At 50.5% G+C, this 22,776-nt stretch overlaps 8 protein-coding genes across 8 annotated transcripts; 2 read left to right on the top strand and 6 right to left on the bottom strand.

The window, feature by feature from the left end:
• Positions 1–152: 152 nt before the first annotated feature.
• On the bottom strand, positions 153–1,016 carry CLUP02_01097 (SNARE domain-containing protein; the record flags this gene model as incomplete). Its single annotated transcript, XM_049280139.1, has 2 exons — positions 153–674; positions 732–1,016. The coding sequence occupies 2 exons, from the start codon at positions 1,014–1,016 to the stop codon at positions 153–155; spliced, it is 807 nt and encodes a 268-aa protein (XP_049136096.1).
• Positions 1,017–1,144: 128 nt separating this feature from the next.
• Positions 1,145–3,475, top strand: CLUP02_01096 (nucleoporin protein Ndc1-Nup; the record flags this gene model as incomplete). The annotated part of the gene is made up of 4 exons (XM_049280138.1): positions 1,145–1,194; positions 1,293–1,599; positions 1,652–2,482; positions 2,534–3,475. The coding sequence occupies 4 exons, from the start codon at positions 1,145–1,147 to the stop codon at positions 3,473–3,475; spliced, it is 2,130 nt and encodes a 709-aa protein (XP_049136095.1).
• A 995-nt stretch (positions 3,476–4,470) lies between these two features.
• CLUP02_01095 (sucrase/ferredoxin domain-containing protein) lies at positions 4,471–5,805 on the top strand (the record flags this gene model as incomplete). Its single annotated transcript, XM_049280137.1, has 1 exon — positions 4,471–5,805. One exon carries the CDS (start codon positions 4,471–4,473, stop codon positions 5,803–5,805), a length of 1,335 nt encoding a protein of 444 aa, XP_049136094.1.
• A 1,193-nt stretch (positions 5,806–6,998) lies between these two features.
• On the bottom strand, positions 6,999–7,340 carry CLUP02_01094 (uncharacterized protein; the record flags this gene model as incomplete). Its single annotated transcript, XM_049280136.1, has 2 exons — positions 6,999–7,203; positions 7,306–7,340. 2 exons carry the CDS (start codon positions 7,338–7,340, stop codon positions 6,999–7,001), a joined length of 240 nt encoding a protein of 79 aa, XP_049136093.1.
• A 1,171-nt stretch (positions 7,341–8,511) lies between these two features.
• On the bottom strand, positions 8,512–8,845 carry CLUP02_01093 (uncharacterized protein; the record flags this gene model as incomplete). Its single annotated transcript, XM_049280135.1, has 2 exons — positions 8,512–8,719; positions 8,811–8,845. 2 exons carry the CDS (start codon positions 8,843–8,845, stop codon positions 8,512–8,514), a joined length of 243 nt encoding a protein of 80 aa, XP_049136092.1.
• Positions 8,846–10,384: 1,539 nt separating this feature from the next.
• CLUP02_01092 (uncharacterized protein) lies at positions 10,385–10,764 on the bottom strand (the record flags this gene model as incomplete). Its single annotated transcript, XM_049280134.1, has 2 exons — positions 10,385–10,586; positions 10,661–10,764. 2 exons carry the CDS (start codon positions 10,762–10,764, stop codon positions 10,385–10,387), a joined length of 306 nt encoding a protein of 101 aa, XP_049136091.1.
• A 3,416-nt stretch (positions 10,765–14,180) lies between these two features.
• On the bottom strand, positions 14,181–19,975 carry CLUP02_01091 (methyltransferase domain-containing protein; the record flags this gene model as incomplete). The annotated part of the gene is made up of 18 exons (XM_049280133.1): positions 14,181–14,241; positions 14,298–14,717; positions 14,773–14,910; positions 14,962–15,016; positions 15,129–15,324; positions 15,612–15,653; positions 15,767–15,782; positions 16,390–16,812; positions 17,065–17,102; positions 17,496–17,518; positions 18,386–18,438; positions 18,503–18,925; positions 18,985–19,122; positions 19,180–19,217; positions 19,274–19,296; positions 19,367–19,429; positions 19,698–19,788; positions 19,943–19,975. The coding sequence occupies 18 exons, from the start codon at positions 19,973–19,975 to the stop codon at positions 14,181–14,183; spliced, it is 2,274 nt and encodes a 757-aa protein (XP_049136090.1).
• Positions 19,976–20,794: 819 nt separating this feature from the next.
• On the bottom strand, positions 20,795–21,168 carry CLUP02_01090 (uncharacterized protein; the record flags this gene model as incomplete). The annotated part of the gene is made up of 2 exons (XM_049280132.1): positions 20,795–21,074; positions 21,134–21,168. The coding sequence occupies 2 exons, from the start codon at positions 21,166–21,168 to the stop codon at positions 20,795–20,797; spliced, it is 315 nt and encodes a 104-aa protein (XP_049136089.1).
• Between the last annotated feature and the right edge of the window lie 1,608 nt (positions 21,169–22,776).

The following is a 22,776-nucleotide window of genomic DNA, read 5'->3' as shown; positions in this document are numbered from 1 at the left end:
CATGGCAATGATAGAGAAAGAAGACACGCTGTCCCAGATTGTATCCTTAGCTGTACTTGGGCGCCTGATGTACAATATTCGCGAAACGCCACCACAACGCCAATGTAGAAACAGCAATCAAATAAAGAAACCCCCAATACCCCCATGACGTGCTAGTCCAATACAATTGCGAGAATGATGATGGTGAGGATGACTGCCAGGATGAGCATCAGACAACACCCCTTGTTGCGAGCCGCCTTCTGGTGTCTCGCCGCTTGGCGGAGCTCTATTTGAGCGCCCCGGGTATCGTCCCGCACGTCTTCCACGTTATCCGCGATGGAAGTAAGCTGCTCGCCTTGCTCGGTCACAATCTGAGCCACCTGCCTGAACAACACATTGAGATCGCCGACACCCTGCTCAATATTTCGGATCTCCTCTTCACGCTCGACAATGAGCGCTTCCTGGAAGTCCACTTCGTCCTGTGATGCGAGGCGGCTGACCTCCTGCTGCTGTTGAAGCTCGAGACGCTCCTCGGATCCAGCCGCCGCATCAGCTCCCTCGCCTTCGGTCGCTGCGCGCGCAGCTGTGACGGACGCTCGTTGTTTCTCAAGTGCTTTGCGCTGGATGTCTTGGAACTCTTGCAGGACGTTTTGGAAGTCGGTCGAGATTCTGGATTGATCGTACTTTTGTTGTTTCTATGCGCACGGTTTATTAGTATACGGCTTTGCGCAAGTAGTCTGTGGAGTACGAACCGTCAGATCGTCCCACGTCTGGAGCTTCTTGACGCCATCTCCAATCTCCTTGCACAGATCGCGGGTCTTCTCGAGGTGGTCGTGAACTCGTTCTCTGACACGGGGAGTATCGCGCTTCGTTCCGAGAATGTTGACATCAGTAGTCAGCTGCTGGATGTTGCGCCGCAGGTTGAAGATCTTGTTGGTCAACTGGGACTGAAGCTGCTTGAACTCGGGATCATCGGTGTATCCGCCATGACGACCCGATCGGCCGGCTTCGAGCGAAGATAACTGGTCGTACGACATGATTGCAATTTCGAGGGCAAAGTATTCACAAATGAATCGGACTAAAGGAACGGCGCCGTTGTGATTCACGGATGTGTTTATTTGGCGAGTAAGTATCAGTCAGGATGTCTGCGGACAATAGACTCGTAATGATGGTCAGGAACCTGCATGTCGTCGTCGGCTGTGGCTGGAACACTACGTAAGGGCGCCACCTTCCGTCCAATCAGCTCCTGTTCGCAATAGTGGTGCCTGATTGTGTTATCTCCACGTGATACATGTGGCTCAGTCCGCGTGCAGGGCGGGTCCCCTGGACCTCAAGCAAGCTCAAGCAGGAGCTGCGTGTTGTTGTACTGGAGATTTTTACATTATTTACTTCCAGATCCTGGCTCCGTCACAAGTCCCAGTGCAGCCTCGCCAAACCTCAGCCTCCCAAACATTCGGTCTCGATGACCATGCACCTTCAGCATGGCACCGGCAACAGTCAGAAGGGCTCCGTATAAGGACTTTCTGCAGCCTGCGCTGCACAGGCGATTTTCCTCTACCGCTACTATTCTTCTTGCTATTTCTTATTTGCAAGCCATCCTCCTCTCGGGTTGGAGCTCTTGTGAGTGATGAACGTTGAAGATGCATGCTTGCAAAGCTTTGCAACTAACTAGCCTCTCGTAGACTTTTGGTCCTGGTTCCCCATTGGCCCCGCGGGCTTTCGAACACTGTTCCTCTTCACCTGCGGTCTCTCGATCTTGATCCTGCGCATTGCCCAGTACCACGTCGGCGCCCGCGCCTCCAACTCGACCTTCCACGCGTTCGCGCAATTCTTTTTTAGCATTCATACTCTCGAGGCTTTCCTCTTCTACGGGTTCTCGAGCGCGCTATTCAGTCATGTTTACCTCTGGGCCCTGCCGGAGAGCGCCAACTTGGGATGGGTCACATACTATAGTGGGGACCGCGCCCGCGTGAACGAGAGAACGTTGATCTTCTTCTGCTACATGGCCGTCAGCGCCGCTGTTCAGTCGATTTTCCACTTCTACCAAGACCAAGACAAGCTCATCATCGATGTCGCGCGGTCTGAGGGAGGCGAAGTCAAGGTTTCTGGGGATGCTTCGCTGAATAAGGTCTTGGGCGAAGTCCCTGCGATCCTTATCCAGTCTGGCGTCAGAAGTATCAGCACCACTATTGTCGCCGGAGTGGTATACTTCATGGCATTGCGATCGTTCTTCTGGGGCTGGGCTTTGTTCTTCTTGCGACCTTTCTATAACCTTCCGAAAACCAACATGCTTCCGCCTCAGTGGCCCGGAGACATCTACTTGATGTACCGATGCGCGGTTGCTGGCTTCCTGATCACCGCCATCTGGAAGACAGCCAACCATGCGTTTTCGACGTTCATGGTCAAGGCGCCTCTCAAGAACGGCAAGCCTCTCACGAGTGAATCCAAGGATCCAAACGGCAGTCTTCTGAATGGTCTTAAGAGCAAGAAGGACTCCGTTCGGGTAAGTGTACAATCAGGCAGCATGCACCGATCCTCAAGCTAACAGTGACAGTGCTTTGCCCTCTGGGAACTGGCATACATTGCTCGTAACGAAGAAGGCAGACGCAAGGCCATCTTCATGGATATCGACCGTAAAGATGGTTCTACGTGGTCTCAGATTTTCGTTTACTGCCTGACTACCATCAAGAGTATCGAACAAAGAATCGATCAGTACGGAAAGCCCGCGGCTGTGCCGGCTGCCCCAGCGCCAACTGCGGAAGTCCGAGCTCGGTCTTCAGCGCCATTGAAGGAGGACCCTATTTTCACTAGCAAGCCCGCGAACAAGACGATGCGCGGCGAGCTGGAAAAGGCCCTCACCCAGGTGGGAAGCCACCCCGGCCATTCACCAGTGTCGCAGCTGAGCCCTATCGCGAAGAAGACGCTGCGCGGGGCCCGTGACAAGGTTCTGAGCAAGGAGCAGCAAGAGGCGCTGTCTTCTCCTCAACTGATGAACCAGTTCCAGACATGGGCGCTGAAGGTTATTGGCAACGAGTACGTTGGCTGGATATTTCGCCAAGAGTTCCGCAACCGCCTCACCGCCGTTATCCTCGGAACGCCGTACTCAGAACTGAGCCAGTACGTCAACGCTGTTGATGTGCTCAGCTTGTTGGCCGTTCACAGTCTCAATGATGATAACTACGGCAGGGTACAAAAGGATGTTCCTACCATCATCCGCACCTTTACAACCGTCATCACCAAGATTGAGGCATTCAAGGACAGCTTTCCCGTTCACTGGACCGATATTGAGAAGGATAGAACTGCGCCCGAGGTGGAAGCAGTGATTGCAGCCTTGAAGACGGGCTTGGCCCAAGTGATTGCGGAGTTTGAACGATACAGCAGCGACTTGAGGTTGACTCGCACGGATATCAGACTGGCCAAGGAGGCGGCAGCCCAACAGATACTTCCCACGAGTGAAGTCAGATCCCAAGGACCCGAGATGCAGCAAGCCCGCTAGTCACAGGCTTTGGCATATGTGGTGTCACGGTACAACCGTACTTTGTGAGGGGCGTTTGGTAGGCAAAACAGGCACGCATAACGGCATAACGACGTGTATCATAGTCAGATTTCACGAGGCAGTAAAACATTGCAGCAAAATCATGGTTTTATCAACAGAAGGGCTGATTGACGGTCTCATCACATGTTAAGTGAGGCGCACAAACCGGCCTTGCCTGCGTCAGCTCATCGGTTTGAGCTAGTCGAGAGCAATGATACGAGACGATTGGATGCCCGCGACTGGGCACTGGCGCACGTGTAAGACAGCAGACGCTACTTTTTCTTAGTCATGGGGCTTATGCCTTTCCCAAGGCCAACGCGGCGTCACGGCAGGTAAAAAATAGGTTCCTCCATTCCGAAGACTCCCCTCTCTTCCCATTCCGTCCCATTCCATTGTGCATCTGTCTTTGAGCGCCTGGAATGTAGAAAAGTTAGTGCCCGTTGCCGCCTTCCCGCTGGTGCCGCTAAACCGGATTTTGGATTAGAGCATAGAAAGCCTACCTAAAAATCAGCAGGGGTCCGCATGGAGGAACCCCCACCTGAGCTTTGTTGCTTTGTGGCCGGGAAGGCACTGCTAAAACAAAATGAAAGCCCCCCAACCAACCTCTCACTTCCCCCGTCCGTCATCTTCTTCGTCGTCACCTTCACGCATCTGCGTGCGCAACCTCCACCTTTTTCTTGTCTACTTACATATTCACCAACCTCCATTCTCTCCCTCCACCGTACCATACCCTTTTCTCCCCTATGTAATGTCTAGACTTCACACTTGTTCTTCTTAGCCTAGCTACAGCTACATTCTACCTCGTCGCATAGGCTTTTTCTTCCGCCCAGCCATGCTTTTCCAGTTTGCTCCATTATTCCATGCACTGGCTCGTCGGTCCATGATCCTCAACCAGCATTCTCGTCGCTTCCCGGGTTGAATTCTCAACGCTGGGAAACCCTTTCGAATCGCCCCCGATGTTCTCCCCACGAGCGATATTCCGTTTTATCTACGGAAGTTTCTACTTCGTCCTATGCTTCCTCCTCGCCCTTCTCCTCCTCGTCACCCCCGGCGACACCATATACCAGGCCTATTCGAACAACCAGCCATATAACATATGGATCATTGCCGCCGCTCTGGTCCTCACCACTTTAATCGTATCCTTCATCTACGCGACGCGACTGTATCTCAACAAGACGATCCTCGCATCAATACCGAAGCCATGGGTTCCTATCGAGAAGGGCGACGTGAACAAGAAGGTTCACGAAATGATCACAGCCGACCTGAAGCGCAGCGCAGCCATTGCCTATGACGCAAGGCCGCGCATTGAGACGAATTTGTTGGGTGGCGATATGGAGGAGGTACTGGTCGAAAAGCAGAACTCTGGCGGTAGCGCGGCAAGGAAACGCTTTCAGCTACCGACCTTGAAAAAGCCGGCAACAACAGAAAAGGAGACTGGCATTGCGCTACCTCCTCGAAGGCCGGTTTGGGGCGAAATCGAACACTACGGCTGGTCATCACCCAACTCACTAGACCTCCCGGATCTACAGTACAGCACCGTCCTCTCCGAGCTCCCGAACCTCATCGAAGCAAAGGCCCTGACACTGGCGCCTCCCGATCCGACCTCTTTCAGTCAACCACCGATGCTCGATGCCGATGCGGTGGCCTTGCTGCAGCGCCCATTACCCATGAGTCTGCGCGACTACCTTGGCCACCTTGCTGAGCTGGGGGTAATTTCGCTTAATGCGACGACCGCCGATTTCCTCTCCACCTACGAACATGCGCGCTTCTCTACGCGGGCTATTTCGAACGCCCAATTTCGCGAATTGATGCATTTGTTTGCTGCGATACTGCGCGGCATGCGACCGCTAGATCCGGCAGTCCTCGGTCCCTTGGACGAGCCCAGCGAAGGCTCAGAAAGCGACATCGACAATGATGCGCCCATGGCCACAAATCCTACCACTCCACGCAGCTTATCCCGGTCTGCGACACAGAGCACACAAGGCTCTTATACTAGGAGAGCGCCGACCGTCAACGCGCGCAACTCCTCTGCAAATACGTGGGCTCAATATCGCACCGCGCCGGCTACCCCACTGGGTACATTAAGAGGAGCCATATCGAGATCCTCCAGCATGAATAGCTTCGCCCAGACTCGGCCGGCGTATGGTCCGAACCATTCGTCATCTAGTGTCAGTTTGCGGTCGAGGGCATCAGGAAGTTCCGCTTCGGGCTCCGTCATTAGACTCGCGACGCGGACGGACTCGACTGATCTGCCCTACATCCTCTCTCTGCGGGAGACCAGGGCCTCGTGAGCTGGACCGACACAAAATATTAACGACTGAATGACTATGGGCACTGCATGATATCCACGGCGTTTTGGTGTGAAGGGGGGCTCAAAGGGCTGGCTCAATTTCTTTGTTGTATTATCTAATGTTAATCGCATGCATATAACTTTACTCTGTTCCTTTGAAGAGGTCCCACCACCCAAAGCAATGTTCCACCATGCATCAGCCAATGAACGTTGTTCTCCAACCCGTGACATCTGCACCTCGATCTGACGTCGTGTAGATCGATTCGCATGCAGGTATTTCGAAGTCGGCGGGGTTCGGTAGAGGTAGAGGCGCGCTTTGACAGGGTCGTCGCCTGTAGCAACCCGTGGTGGTGGCCTTTTGGGGGTTGAACTAGACTTTGGGTCTATCTTAGGTAGTGTGGGAAAATCTCCGAGGAATAGTAAGGTTTGATTCGAATTGAAGGGATCGAGATGGCGTGTACGCGAGGAAACGTATCAAATAGGAAAATAGAGAGATGAAAGGTCAATCTGGGAAGGCTCGAGGCGGGAGGGGAATGGCATCCAATTAGTACTTTCTCGTCTGCGCGGCGCTGCTGAGGGCGCCTGACGGGATGGTACTTGGGGGGTAGGAATGTTGACACACCCCTGGCTGGCTGCAACCACTTGACGGGCTGGCGCAGCGGCGCAGCCAATGGAGTTTGGCGACGTGGGAGGTATATGTACCGGTAGGTGTACGAAACAGGCTGCAAGTACCGACCACACTGCGAGATAGTGGTGCGATACACATAAGCTTAGATAACGTTGTGTGATGTGCACAAGGACTGTCGGGAAAGCTGCCTGCCACGAAACTTTGCCGGCCCGGTACCGTTCTCCAGTTATTTGGCTCTCCGAATCCGAAGCAACAGGGCCGGACATGGCACGTGCTTTCGGACAGGGCGGTGCGTTTCTGGGGCCGGGGTCCGCCCAATCGGTAAAAGCTGCAGCTGGCAAGGCTTGTCCAAGGCCCCCTGGTCGGATCCGAGTACAGGCGCGTGTATTAGGTACCGTAAGTAGTGGTTTGCAGTCTAGTGGTTGGTCGAGGTCTGGCCAGCGCACTTGTCAGTTTGTTTCTCCTCATGCCAGAAGTATGTGCACGCACTTGGCGGGTTGTCATAGACATGCGTGTTCTTAAAACACCCAAGATCTAAGAGGTATTCACGAATTCTTCAATGCATCTCATCCCTTGAGGGTGGACATTATGTCCTCAATGTTGCGAGCTGCTTCGGCACGATGCTTTGCCATGGACTTATCCGCCGAGGTGGAACTGTCAGAGAGCATGGTTTTGGGGCCGTTGTTGTCCCTGAGGAAGGACTGGATTCGGCTTTGTCGAAGCTGCTGCTCTTGCAGGATTTGAGCTTCAGTTTGGGGGGAAGGGGTGTCCCTTGAGGAAAGAAAACGTTAGCTTCGCTGGGAAGAGGGGACCGATAGAGAAAGTAAGAGCTTTTGAGTAGGTGTGTGAAGTAAGATAAGGTAGATAATATACCCAATGACAGTAGCTCGGTTTGAGGCGGCGTACATACTGGCAATGTACTGATGTAGGTACTAAGGTGCACAGTGTGTTGGATATGACGACAATGTATTGGGAAAGAACGCCCCGTGGACAACAGCAAATGCAAAGATGATCGAAACACAGATTCAAAATGTGTGAAGATGTGAGTTCCCGGCTGTGAAAACGCCGGGGCACTCATCATACTTATGTAAATTCGAAGTTAGCCGTAGTTGGTGATGAGAAAGATTAGAGACTGCGGCGGTTTACGGTGCTTGGAGGCATGTTATGCTATGAAAGTCATGAAAGCAAGCAGGGGGGTGGTAAGTGGATCCCACACTCCACATGCGATCGGCGGGACTGGAATGTCCTGGGCACCCACCCTTGGCCCCCAATTAGGAAAGGTAACTTTATTGGTCGGATACCTCCAGTATGGGGAAGACCCCGGGTTGCTGCTTGGGTCACGTAGCCAAGGCCAAAACTCGACCGGGCCCTATTCTTCCCGCGGGCCTCGTGGGATATTTCGTATTGTGTATCAGGAAATACTAGCATTGAATCCGCGTGCAGGAAGTGAGATGCTCATCTAGTGTTTGGGGTGGGTTCACGAAACTCGAGGGCAGGAAAGAAAGTTGATGGCAATGCAGCGAGGACCTACAAAGATTAACGGTGAAGGAAAAGAAGAAGTTGCCAAGCAATCATTGTAGTAAGTGTTGCCCCTTTGCGTCAAAGGCATCTGCGCTAAAATACCATTATTCAAGTATTCAGCTAGATACCTTAAGTACCCTTTCCTCCGTCCCTCATGGACATTCGTCATTTCTTGGTGTGATTCTTCAACCGACTCGAGAATTAGCGAGCTGAGCTGTTCGGAAAGGTACCCAGGCACAGGTACCCGCAATGTAAACACTTCTCCACTTTCTCGGCACCGAATCCCTCTCCACTCCGCATCCGACCCGGCGTCATGGGTCCGGAATGTTGAAAGAAGGACTTTCCAGAAAGTAGGGTGGTATCGGTACGCGACGGGACGTGTCCCAGGCTACCCAGAACACCTACCGACCTCTACTCAGTTGAGCACCTCAACCATAAGCGTTAGATTAGCATATTCTTGTTTCTGGTCTATTCAGGCAGGTCACGCAATTACTTACATGTAATCTTTGGAATCTCACATCCACAAATTCATTAACCAAGTTTTGTTGCACCCGGCCCTCATTGATCCAGATACGAGATTATGGCCATGATTCTGTTGCGTTTATCTGTGTAATGTTTTTTCGTAGACGCCTTGGAGGTATTCATCATATGAGGCAGCATCGGGTTGGGGTATTCACTATCGCCCGAGAATAGACGAAGTCGTTCTCTTCCAAGACGCAATCTCTCTTCGGCGTCGGTGTCCTTGCGGCACGGGGGTGAATCGCCACTACGGAAGACTAAGTCAGCTTGGTTCAGTAACGAATATGAGACAGCCCAAGGACGAGTTCAGATAAACCAATGGAAAATGAGGTGTCTACCCATGGATAATGGACTTATTGGAGTTTGCAGTCATTGTTGTTTCGATCCCCGACAACTTCGACAGCAAAATCCCTTTCGAATGCTAGGTGACGAGAGAAGGACTTCCGGTAATTTCAAAACCTTGGAAAGTGATGAAAGTCAAAGGGAATATTTCAAGAAGGATGGTTCCGAAATTAGAGATATTTGTACTGTTTAATACTCTTCCGAGTGCCAGTATGAGACGAGGTGGTTTTCAAGTTTCCCTTCGCGGCATGTCAACTCGATTTCGGCGAGCGTCGAAAAGACGGAGTGCAGCCCGTGGCCCCGATAGCGATGGAAGGCTCAAGTACGTACCTCTTCGGTAGGGGCTCAGAGCAGCTTACTTTAGGTACCTTACCTAGGTAAGGCAGGTAGTTTAGGAAGAAAAAAAAGCGCCAGGTTGTCTGGTACAATAAAGCGTCCCAAGAACCCCATCCTTCGTCCTTTCCTGCGGGTATGGCCCTCAGGATGTCTCCATCCGGGCGCCGTAATCATTGGTATACAAGATCGTGATCCAGTCAGTATATTGTATAATGCTGTCTACGTGGGGCTACTAAATCTCAGAGCATCATCAATGCTTGTAAGTCTCCCTTGCTGGTCTACTTCGTTCCCATTGAATACCTAAACTACTGACGTGGTTCTAGACGACTCGGGAGGTATGGTAGTGCTGCGCTCCTGCTGCTTTGTTGACGACATAGTTGCTGCGTAACGTCCCGCGCCCATTGACTGGTTGTTGGCTTGGGCTTTATCCTGTATCAATCTACAAGAACAGAATTGGGTTCTTCAGTCGCAGGATTCTGGAACGGTAAAACGGAAAATATACATTCTGATACGTCGTCCACCAAGAAGAAATACATAGAGAAAAAGGGCAGATTTAGCAGACCGGGACCAACCGTTGATCAGCGAAGGGACCTAAGCACGTGGAGCACGTGCTGCGGTGCCTGGCACCACAGGCAAGGACAAGGCACCCAGACCACCATTCACCTTACCCGCCCACCATCGTAACCTCACAATCTGTGCGGTTGGTACAGCGCCGGTACCTAAGGTACTCTACCAACCACGATCGGTGTCCCACCGCACAAGACCTTAACTCAGGTACCTTAGGTACGGAGTGAACTATCTTGTACCCAATCCTGAGCAGGAACGTACCTTCCCACACTGCCATGGAACGCACTGAAGCTCTCCGCTACAGCTTAGTGCTTCCATTATTAGCGCCCTCCCTGGGATGTGTGCGTCATGGTTCCTGTATTCGCCATTGTTCCAGGCCATCGGGCCTTGAGGTGCACAACAAGAATACCGTTCAAGGTCCGACTCCATGCCGTTGGCTAATCGCAAGATCATCGGGTATTAGTCGACGTGTTGGCGGTAGGCTAGACAGGTTTAACAGCTATGTGTATTCGGGTCGCTTCTTTCGTTCGGATGGGATTCGCAATCTGTATGATCTGTTCACTGTGGTGCTGTGCTCAGTATGTGTAGCCTAGCTACCGCGTAGATACTTACCAGTCGTATATGTCACAGACTCGAATTTTTTGCGCCAAAAAATTCCCAACTACTCTCAACGTTCGAACTTGGCCATGGTCTCGTTGATCTTCTGACTTGCTTTGGCGCGGTGTTTCACTAACGACCTCTCAGAAGACGCTGTCATGCAAGGCATCACAGTCCCAGGACCTTTGTCTGCTAGAAAGGATTGAAGTCGTTCCGTACGATCCGCATTGGCATATTCGATTCGACTATCGTGCGATCTTTGTGAGAAGTCTCTGAAGAGTCTGACATCAGTTTGAAATTCCGACAAACAGTAGGCATAAATGCAATGATGATAAGAGGGGAACACAAGGATCCACGTATTTCATACCCGTTGACAACTGCGCAGTTGGAGGTGGTGTCCATCTTTTCAACTGTCTGTACACAATGTGTTTCTCGAGATCCGATGCGCATGTAACAGTCAAACAAACCGGTGACGCAACTGCAGTGCAAAGCGGTGATGCTGGCAACGAAGCATGTTGACAGGAGAGCTATGAGGTCTCCATTTCCAATATATAAGAAAAATCCATGCTATGAGAATAGGTTCAAACTGAAGAGACAGCAAAATGCTTCAGCATCGCGTTCCTCTTTGATAGACCACCTGCACAGAACTTGCGTTGTTGCCACTTTCGGTGTCCGTAGGTACAATGATACATGCATGCCAGTGCGTTGTAGAGACTCGAAATTTAGCTTAGTTGCCTTACTTTGAGCCGCAATATGGTGCGCCATCCCTCTCCCGTGGAAGCGTACTTACCTATGTAGAGCGAAGCCCAGTTCATCAAAGTAGACACTGTCTCTTATCGGACTTTCGAAAAACCGGCATTACTTGTCTGACCAAACCAATTCACTCAGGACCGGGTCTGAGATGGTACACCAGCTGTGCACACTGCAGAGCCCTGAACCGGACTTCGGGCCCTGGCCGATACTACCGAAGCCATCGCCGTCATTGTACTGTCTGTCACCTGCACAAGTTGTGACCGGGAGTAAATTATGGATTCAAAGTAAAGGATCAGTACTCTGCCTTTCATCGAGGCAATCAATTCCCTCTTATCCGGTCGCTTGTGCTTGCATGAGCTTCCCGCTAGATTGCATCATTGCTTCAAAGTTGAGCATTCCCTGCGTGATGGCATCGAAAGACACAAATGTATTTTTGTTAAAGAAGCCACTTCTTCTTCGAGAGAACTTTGTCTCGTAACGAATCTTCGCGTGCAGTTTCATAAGAGCAGGTAGAAGTATAGTTTTATGGTAAGTAGCATGGGGCTGATGTCCGTTCATCTCACAAGGTCTCATGGCTGTAAACACCACACCAAATATGAATCCATAACACTCATTGAAACTTGGTTTATTAATCCTAAGAATGGGCTATGAAACGAGGCGATACAAAAGACGGCGAAGCCATCAATACAACGGCCCTTTCCAGGACTTGTCTGCATCACCAGCCCACCAGAGAAGGAGCTCCTCCATCATCTACTAAATCGATGTGTCGAAATTTGGCCAGCCTCTAAGATAAATTCGTGACGAGTCTTGAAGTTCCAGCCACCCCGGGCTACCCAGCACACATTGGAGACCAGCTCGATGAAAGCACCTTCGTGTTCGACCCAACGATGTCGTGAGCCAGTCAAATGGGCCCTAGATCTTTGGAATTGGAAACGGATTGTTGGAGATTTTGTGGGATTTTTATTCAGGATGTTCGAGTCGGGGGATGTGACACTTCTTTGGCGGACAGTAATGTCACTTGGAGCTTTCCTCCTCGACCGAGTCCCGCGTTCCTTGGTAATTCTTCTCATAGTTCGCCAGATAACAGACGGTGCGATGGGGAGGTTTTTCAGCGCAGGAAACGCCTCGCTTTATTGACACCCACTCTGGGGTTTGGCTTCCATCATGTGAAGATAATAGATGGCAACACCTAGCGCAGACTTGAGACCGACCATTCATCTCAACGTCGTCCCCACCGGTGATGACAGCAGCAATGCCGCTGGCCAGCCTCACCTCGGGCCAGAACTTTAGACACGTCAGCTTGCTCCATATTCGGCAGTCAGTTCAGCGTATCAAATTCCTTCGCTTTCGATGAGCCCTGTTTACACATCAGCAGATGGTCATTCGTCCTACTCATGTGGCCTGTTTTTCAGGGGGCTGCAGTAAGGTGCCAACGTTATTGGGACCAGCAGTCTGCACGATAGGTTGGAAGGTGCTTCCAGGCTCCAACAAAAACAGAAAAACAGATGGATAACGTTGTCACACAACTTAGCTAGCTTACTTTGAACACTGGTTCCTGTGCGTAGTGATCAGGCTGGCTGTTGATGTCTAATCAGGCAGCTTTAGAGCACGCCTTCTGACTAGAGCCGCGAATGGTTCGCCTACGGGGCTGGTTCGCCCAAGCAATGTGGTGTTGGGTATCCCGCTGCCTCCCCTTCATTTCTCTTCTGAGGCATATGAGGGACTGCACCCCTATGATCAGTCTTACTCAATCGTTTACATCTCGTTGTTTTTCTTCCCTTCAAACTCCCTTTTCGCCCGACTCAAAAAGCTTCTCGACCAGCGGATAGACGAGAAAGCCTTTCGTCCACCCAGCGATGTCTGGGCGGAAATAATCAACCTTTGACACCATATTTGGCACTTCGAACTTCATTTTCATCATCAGGTCACAACTTGAGATACGCCAACATACAGCAGCCTTCCTGGCACTAACTTCTTACCACGAAGTCAAAACGCATGTGTCGTCCAGCGTTGGAACCCTTTCTTGAACAGCAAGATCGGCCGGTCGACACGATATGTCTACAATCGTATCCTCTTGGCCCATCATTTATTTTCAAGCATGAAACGAAAGCATACCCCTTTGGCGAAGCTTGAGCCACGACGAGTTGAGACCTTTTCAAATTAGGCCCCGAACAGTATGAACGGAAATATTAAGGTCCCCAGGAAAATCAGATCAACAAAATGCCGTCTTTAGGCTTCTGCGTCTCGATTCGGTACGATGTGGCTCGACTACAGCCAGGGTAATAGGTCGTTCTCTACGCAGCCCGACTTGCGAAAATACTACGGCATGGATTATAGAGCTATTCCGACACCTAGGAAACTTCTAATTATTCAAGTACGGTATCTCGAACATGATGGAGATTCCGGTTCACACGGGCCGGCCGATGATCCAGGCAGCATCGTCAGTCGGGCCCTGCAAGAGGCTTCTTGGAGTATTGACAGTATCTTCAGACGTCCTTCGACACCACGTTGCGGTGACTGTCATGCTTCAACGCTGATCTCGGCTACTTCCCTATCGTTGCTGAACCAACGAGATGCGTTAGCATGCAATACCTATGATAGAATAGAGATGCCCAAAGCGTGCATGAAGCACGTTACAGATGTCTGGTTCATGTTAGCCACGACAGACATCTGATAAAAATCGTCCCTCTACTAACCGCATTCAAGACTATGCCTAACTATGATAAGCTCGAGAATAACGATGTGTTTTGCGAACCCCGTGCTTCTCACAGGAACGCGGAGTGCACATGTCGAAATAGTGTTCCTGGATTTTGAGGGAAAATTATTAGGGCAAGTAAGACAGATGCTACCTCCGTACCCTATGACTTCGCGATTGGATACTCTCTGGTGGTCCGGATGCTTGACAACCGAACGGGACCGGGACGCTTAGGCAGATTACATGCATACATACTATTCGACGACGATCCCAAGCCTCAAAAGCCCTCTTAGACCTTCGCCATCGCGATTCAATTTCGAGTCGTGGAGTGAATAATCATCAATCATGTGAGATTCATGAGAACGGGTCTCGCATGATCCGAATTGGTCCCATTTTTACCATAAATTCATGCTCTATCTTAAGAAGGCACTACAGCTTCCTCATCCTTTTTCTCTGGCTTCCGACCCCAAGCAGCATACCTAGAAGTTTCGTTAGTTAATATTGTGTCTTAGATGTCAATATTTCAATCACTTACACGTCGTAGTATGCATGAACTCCAATCTTTTTGTGTTCGTTCCTCACCTCAGCAATGAAGACCGTCGCCTCCTCCTTAGTCCAGTTCAGGACGCGAGTGAAGAGAGCCATAGAGGCTGCTTCAATTCCCGAGCCGGCAGATGCTTGAGCCCACAAGCCTAACTCCTTGAGCTTCGAGTCCTTAGGCCAGGGGTTGTAAGGCCAGATGGCCTTCTTCTCCTCGACATCGACAAAGCCTGCGTCCTCCAACATCTGCTTGAAGCTGGCAGCGACGTTGACCGGACGACCCATCGTTGCAGCTGCCTCCATGACCAACTTCGTCCACTCGAAGGGCTTGAAGTCGTCCGTCATCGTGTCGTCTCGGCACATGAGTGGAAACATGTTGTCTTGGAGCTCAAGATAACCGCCTGGCTCGAGACGCCTGTGTTCAACATGTGTCAATATTGATGACCTGCTGATCGAGGCGTGCTACTCACTCATAGGCCTTGGCGATCATTCCCGGCCAATCAGAAAAGCTCGCAATCATGTTTCTGACAAAGATGAGGTCAAACGGCTCCGACCAGAGCCACTCTTTCTCGACATCGTCAACCTCAAATGAGCAATTTGGAGGTACGCTACAGTCAAGTATTAGCTGAGGGATCGTCTCTGTTGAGGCTAGAACTCACAAGCCGGGTTGAATCGGGCTAAGGTCAACACCAAGCACCTGGGGAAAGTCAACGACTGCAACCGCCTTTTGTGTTTTCGTTGGAAATTACTGTAGCTTCAGCGTGGTCGTCCGCTACATCCATATTAGTCGCTATTACTACACTACATAGAAGGCGGATTGACTCACCATAGTCTAGGGCCCAGACGCCAGTCCCAGTACCGATGTCTAGCACTCGCTTGGCACCAGCGTTCTTGGGGCAGTTGCAAAGTTTGTTATCCCATGTAAGTAGCCACAGGTTATGGGTGAGATCTGGCAACAGATGAGCTTGACTCAACAGGCCCACGCGGCGTTCGGCTTGCTTACCAAGTCTGTCTTGCTCTCGCTTGAAGTTGGTCAACCGTTAGAAATGAGCAAATCGTTGAGAGAGTCATGGACTAGTACCTCGTCATTGGGAAGGAGATATTCTGTTCACGATGAGACAAGGTTAGCCTTCGCAAAAGGCGTTGGGCGAGAGGGTAACTTGCTTCCATCGCTGAGCCGATGATAAGTCCGACCATTTTCTCGGCGGTAGTCGAGGATGCTGGACCTCAGAGAAGCCAGCGAGTCGTCTATGGACTACATGATGTCAAACCAAATCCAAAGTCAACTAGCCTGAGAAATATCTCTCACCGACCCATCGATGGAGGATGCACCATCGTCGATCTCGGGTTCCTGGAACTCATGTCAGTCACAACTTGCTATCTCATGGGCAATGAGCATAGGACATTGCGGCCGAATACTTACCGCAGCTATTATCGGCTGCTGTGCCTGATCAGCCATCTTACAATGTCGAGCAAGGAACTGAGTAAATGTTGGCGTAAACAATGATGAAGAACAGAACTATGAGTGAGGAAGAGTTCCAAGTGAGGGGGCAAAGGGCTGGGTAAATGTAATCTCGCGTCCTTCCATATCGAGAGGACCCCTGGTCGTCTTCTCCATGTTGATGCATCGCCCCCCGCTTGCATCCCTCTGTTGGTTTGCAGAAATGTGTTTGTTTACTTTTAATTGGATTTTGCCATCATTATCATCTTATGCATGCATATGCAAGGTGCCCGGAACCATCAATCAGTGTCCCGTGGTGGACAATAAATCGAAATACGGCAACACAGCGCCGAATTTACGGGTCCTTGGATCGCAAGTGATGAGGCATCACGCCGGTTACGATCTCTCCAGTATTACAAACGGACATGCTCGCCAGGGAGCGGGTGTCCAACACTTCTTGCTTTAGCAAAGAATTATGGCTCAATTCTATGGGAACTGTCAAATAAGGACATCAATTGAAAGAGGAAGCTGCCAAATACCATGCATATTTAAGCACTCCCTCTTTCAGCAGGTTTCCGACCCCAGACTGCATAGCTAGAGAATTATCAGTCAAGGTTCCCACTAAGACATCTGGCGATTGACTTACACATCGAAATAGGCGTGGATGTTTTGCTGCTTCAACTCCTCTCGAGCTCCAGCGCAGAACACCAACGTCCGCGCCCGCGACCATCCCAGAACGCGAGTAAATAGAGCAAGCGAGAGGGCTTCCAGGCTTTCCATAGTGATAGACTGGCACCACATGCCCAATTCATGTTCTTTGGTGCCCTCTTCGGGCCACGGCCCAATCGGCCATATCTCCTTCCTCTCATGCACGTCTTCGAACCCAGCGTCCTCGAGCATCTGCTTGAATTTCGGGGCGTCATCAAGTGGCTGTCCAATCAATCCGGTGCTTTCAACGAGCAACTGAGACCACTTGTATATCAATGAATCATCTGGCATAGTCCCGTCGGTACAAAGCAAAGGGAAGCCATTATCCTGCATTTCCAGGTATCCACCGGGTTCAAGATTCCTACATTGTCAGATGGTCAGTTATATATAAATGTAAGACTACAGCAGAGCTTGGGCGACCAACTTGAAGGCTTGGATTACGAAGTCTGTGCGACTTTTGAAGCAGGCGTTCATAGATCTAGAAAATATGAAGTCGAATGCCTCTAACCAAATCCACTCTTTCTCAATATCGTCAACCTCGAAATGGCAATTCGGAGGGACGCTGGTAGGTCAGTACGCCAACTCTCTTCTCACCGGGACAGAGTCGACTCACAATTCAGGCTGTATAGGGCTCAGGTCAACACCCAAGACCTGTGCATCTGAATGTTAGAGTTGTTTAATGCACGACTTTGCAGAAATTAGTCGTCTTACAAAAGCTCCGGGGTGCTCATCCGCTTTCGTGCCATCAGTACCTCCATGATTTGCCTTTGAAGCCGCTCAGCAGACTTACCATACGCAAGAGCCCATATTCCAGTTCCGGTTCCAACATCAAGAACTCTTTTAGCGCCGTATAATTTGGGGCAGTTACATAATTTGCCATCATAAGTTAACTTCCAAAGATGGTGAGCAAAATCTGTCTAGCGAGCTTAGTACTCTGTTTCCTTCTCGATGCTTCTTCACTTAGAATACGTACCTAGGCGGTCCTGTTCTTGCTACATCATGCATCAGCAATTCAGTCCCTTGGATTCCATCGTCCTAGCGCACCTCGTCGTTGGGAACGTGATAGCCTGTGTTAAAGTCTTGTAAGTGGCATGTCAAATGTTCAGGCTGAAGGATACTCACTTCCATCACTTAGCCTGTGGTACGTCCGGCCGTTCTCTTTACGATAGTTCAAAATACTGGACCTCAAGGAAGCCAGCAAGTCGTGTGGTTAGCAGGAGGAATCTATCAGGAGTCTGGGTAACACACAGATCCTCCTATGTAGTAGGTTTCCTCGTCAGGATCATCATCCTATTCATCAAGTTAGCACACTCATCCGCTCACGTGGACGATGGCACTGCACCCACGTTTCCCGGAAGTTGCGCGTCATTTGCCATGTTGACTTGTAAGTTGGTTCAGCTGTCTTGATGTTCATAGAATGGCAATGACAGGCTTAAAAATGCAGCTGGAAAAATGAGGGGAAAGGAGGAGAGCCGACTGTTGGTTGCCCCTTGGCTACCCTTGCCACCATTCTTCTACACTTCTAACAACCATTCGCTAGACCCGCTTGTTATTATTTAGAGGCCAGCATGTATCAATTGTGATTGGCTTGCGCTGTCATCGTATCACCGGGCCTGCATGTTTGCTGGCTGTACGACAAGGGTCGTGAATGCAAGCTCCATCACTCTTGGGCGTGCTCAGAACTAATACAGGCAGAATGACCGAGTAATATTGCCGCAGCACCAGTTCCTTTCTGGATCACTTCCCTTTGCGAGTACCACATCGTACGACAGTGCAGCGTTTCCCACCTGCCCGGCCTTTTTAGCCATGTTTGCAACAGGCATTCAGCAGGCAAGGATGCCGTCTTATTGATGAACGGCATGTGGGTAGCATGTTGAAGAATATGCAGTGTGTATTGAGAAAGAAGAATGTGCAAAATATCACAGATATCTAACTAGCCTCCTCCTCCCCCTCCTTCTTCTCGGGCTTCCGGCCCCAAGCAGCATATCTATTCCGATTAGTTAAATGACCCGTACTACACGGCAAGGTGTGAATGGGTGACTAGGACTTACGCATTGAAGTAGCCGTGGACTTTCTGCTGTTTCAATTCATCCCTAACCCCAGCGCAGAATACGAAGACCTCTTCTCGAGTCCAGCCAAGCACGCGCGTGAACAAGGCCATGCAAATCGGCTCAAGGCCTTCCATGGTACCGGCTCGGGAGCAGATTCCCAACTCCCTCTGTTTCGGATCCTTCTGCTGCCATGGGCTAATGGGCCATTTCTCTTGGCGTCCCTGAACATCTTCAAACCCGGCATCCTCGAGCAACTGCTTGAAGGTGGGTGCAACAGCCATTGATTTACCCACGATGTCCGTGGCCTCGACAATGAGCTGGGTCCACCTCAAGACTTGGGAATCTGCGGGCATGGAACCATCATCACAGAAGATGGGAAACTCATTGTCTTGGATCTCAAGATACCCTCCTGGTTCCAAGTTGCTTCGAATCATCGTTAGTCGAAGCAGAACCCCGCCTATGGCGCGGTAAGAAGCACTTACTCGTAGGCTTGCTTGATAGCGTCGGGCCAGCTTTTGAAACTTCCAACCATTGATCTGATGAATATGAAGTCGAATAGCTCTGTCCAAGTCCATTCCTTCTCGAGATCATCGATTTCGAAGCGGCAATTGGGCGGAACGCTGCCAAGAACGGTCAAAATATGGTCCCCTTCATGCCCTTAGCAAAGGACTACTCACTAGACGGGTTGAATAGGGCTCAAATCAACACCGATAACCTAAATTGTCCCATCAGTGGAATTCGCTATGTACGAAGGGAATTGGTTTGACATACGCTTGCTTCGGGGTGAGCGTCCGCTATCAGACAATGAGTAAGCAACCAAACTTCAAATGCCGTGTGAAGGTATTCTCGAGCCATCCCACTTACCATAATCGAGGGCCCAGATGCCCGTCCCGGTTCCAACGTCCAGGACTCGCTTGGCGCCCTTGACTTTAGGGCAATTACACAGCTTCCCGTCCCATGTAATAATCCACAAGTGATTGGCGAAATCTACGATGGGTTATTGGCTTGCACGTCCAGAATATGGAAACCAGGCCAGCACGTACCTAAACGGTCTTGTTCCGTCTACGGTGTGCATGAGCTAGACAGGACAACTCCCAGGATTACGCAAAATATCTCACCTCATCGTTAGGAAGATAGTACTCTGTTCGACGGTCTCAGTAATCATTTGCCAGAGCCGAAGATCAAATCAACTTACTCCCATCACTGACTCTGTGATACGTGCGTCCATTTTCCCTCCGATAGTCGAGGATACTCGACCGTAGAGAAGCCAGGGAATCATCGGTAGACTATTTGTCGTCAACATTGTGGAAAACGCCCATCTTTGCCTGGGATACTGACACTGTCACCTATAGTTGAAGCGCCGTCGGTATCTTGAGGATCCTGTCTACCATATCAGCCCGGACTATGATTTCGAAATTCTGTTCAAGTTCTCCTCCGTACATTAGCTGGAACGTTGTCTGTAGTTTCGGCCATGCTTGAGTTATGGAATGCACAGTCTTCGTATGTGATTTTGGAACAAGAGAGTGGCCCTGGAAAAGATTGAGGGGTAAGACGGGGTTATATGGTGTTTGCTGGTCGAGCTTGTTGGCGGCGGCGAGGTGAGCCCGTTGTGCATTCATAAGAATGTATCCGGACGGCGTAAGCGCCAGCAACTCCACTCGTTGGTTTCTCGAATTTCGTTCTGATCGAATGATTGGACCGAACCTCGTTCGTCAACCCATTTATGCATGCACCGGCTTGGTTGGTCGGTCTTTGAGCCTAATCTGGCCGGAACAGCGGAAATACAGCCGGTCTTCGGGGAAATATGCTTGGCAAGATGCAAGGCGATATGGATTCGTTCGAGGTTGATGTTAACTGCCCGATTCGAAAAGTGGCTGAATCTATGAGCAGAAGAGCGCGCATGCGCACTCAAGCCCCTCTGTCCTTTTGAGATGCAGCACTGTGTCTGTTCACTGCTACAAACATCACGGACGGATATGTGTCTATACTTAGACTAGCGGATGTCACGGCCATAAGATCCAGAAGGAGAGTTGAGATTGGAATCGATTGGAGACTATAACAGCCCAAAGTCTCTACTCTTCTCAGGTGAGGTTTTACCTTATATCTTCATGGCCAAACATATCTTTACGCTGATCACATCAAGTAGAGCCACTTGCAATTTACAACCCTGATTCTGAGAGTAGCCGTTTCGTGCCTCTTCGACGTCAAATGCGTGAGCAATGATCTAGGTGAAATATTTTGTATGGAGTTACCCAAAGCTTTCCGCTTTAGCACTCGTATGGTAGTCCAACTTCAGCAACTCCCGTAGTTTACTCCAGTAGAGCTAGTCTTATTGGTTGGTGAGTCCGTTGAATCGTCTGACTTGTGTTTCGTAAAGCTCTGCTGGAAGGTTTTGATGGCTCTAGTTGCTCGGCTTCTGTGGTGATCGATGGCAGACTTCAAGTCCCGAGGGTTGTGGGAAAGAGGCACGAGGGTGTTGCCGTCTTGGAGATGTTCCTGCTGAAACCGAGCCAGTTGGGATTGTCGAGGTATGTGTTTATCAACAGGGTTGATCCGAGGAACAGTTGAATCACTGGGTTTAGAGAAAGGTTAACACCGTCTTCTCAATGGCGAGAAAGAGCTTCAACTTACATCCCATGATCAGGACTAGAACCAGGAGAAGACATGGCCGCGACTCAGAGCAACGAATGAGATTCCTCAATGAAGTTATTACATCGATGCTCGGTGGTCTCGACTTGCTGGAACAAAATCCTCTACGATACTGGCGAGGGGAGGGTCTTATACAAGATCAAAACTTGGCCGAGTGCGGCTGGGAAGACTGTATATAACGGCAGTCATTTCAAGGTGAACAGGTTTGAGACGGACATGAGGTACTGGCGAACTGCCAATGATGCTCTCGAAGCCAAATCAACTTGGGCAAGAGCTATTGAGTTTGACACAGGAAGAATAACACAATGGTCCGCCGGTGACCCGCGGCCGTTCGCACATGGACTTGATTTAACCGCCATCCCACCGTCACCGGTGATTTGCCCCAGAGTGGAGATGACCAACTTCGCATACTGCTTCACACCCCCTCGTTGTGCCGGATTCAACCTGGCTTGCTCCTCCTAAGGCTACGGGCCGTTACACCCACTTCCAGCGTCCCAGAAACCCGGTGCGTGGCAAGTCGGGAGGCTGTCTAGGCCCTTCATGGTATCGTCTCCGTTCAAGAACCCCTCAGGTAGTCTTCTTTCATCCTTCGAGAACATGCAAGGACACTCGACACCTTCCTCAAGGAGAAGCTCGTGTGTCGACTAGGGAAGATTACTCTTGGACCCCGGAAGAATACTGGTCACATACTGCCCAGCATGCATGGTATAAGCCACGACGATCTTGAGGGATAATCTCGTAGTCTCCACCACATGGTTCTCGGAGGTCTCCAAGGCGCTAATAACACGGCACCGGCATTCAATGAGACGTTGCACATGTTTCTTGTCGGGGAAATGAGGTCCCTGCCGGCGTTTGAGGTCGGGGCCACTGCGGAAAGTCCGTTACTGTCTCCGGAGTGATTGTGGCTGGTGTTCTGCAGCTAATAAATCCAAGGACTTCAATGGAAGCTTCATCGTGCATGCTGTGGCTAGTGCTTCTGGCTGGTTGGCTGGAATGGTGATCGAAGGCAGAAACGACAGGCAACCAGCCACAAGTTCGGCCATGTGGTGTCCCTGTATTCTGATTTGCTGGAATGCGAGCAATAAGTGATGGTTGCTGAGCCGCTCACCATGCTGCATTGATTCGGCCCTGGAGAGGGAGGGATACATCGCGTTATGAGGGACATTTCTGCCACCACCCTGGTTTGTCGCTCTTTTCTCGGTGCTACATTGGCCAATGTTACACGAGGATGCTGAACAGTCACCTGGCAGCTTGTTTGAAGATTGAAGGAATGGCAGATCAAGTTGCAGTATTCAATTTCAGGCCGAGGTCGCGAGGCTCCAACTGCCACGCCTCTGTGGTAAGCAGCTATTCGATCTCCAATTCTTTGCCAATTCTTATCAAGAGCCTACATACATTACCCTGGTATGTTTCGAAACCACCAGTGTGACTGATACACGGTTGGATGGCGGCGGCCGCCGGCGGCGAACAAAGAACTTCTCAGCCACACTCAACTCCCGCCAATTGAATATACGCTTGGGCTCTAGCCACCGAGGCTGACTCTGTGAGGAATTCGGATTCTGGGCTATTCAATGGATATGATGCCTGTAAAACCTGAAGATTTGCCATATTTCTCACGGCTATGC

The sequence above is a fragment of the Colletotrichum lupini genome, chromosome 1, assembly GCF_023278565.1.
Source record: "Colletotrichum lupini chromosome 1, complete sequence".
In the NCBI taxonomy this organism is placed as follows: Eukaryota; Fungi; Ascomycota; class Sordariomycetes; order Glomerellales; family Glomerellaceae; genus Colletotrichum; species Colletotrichum lupini.
Note: the sequence above shows the minus strand (reverse complement) of the source record. Positions and strands in the feature narration are given on the sequence as shown.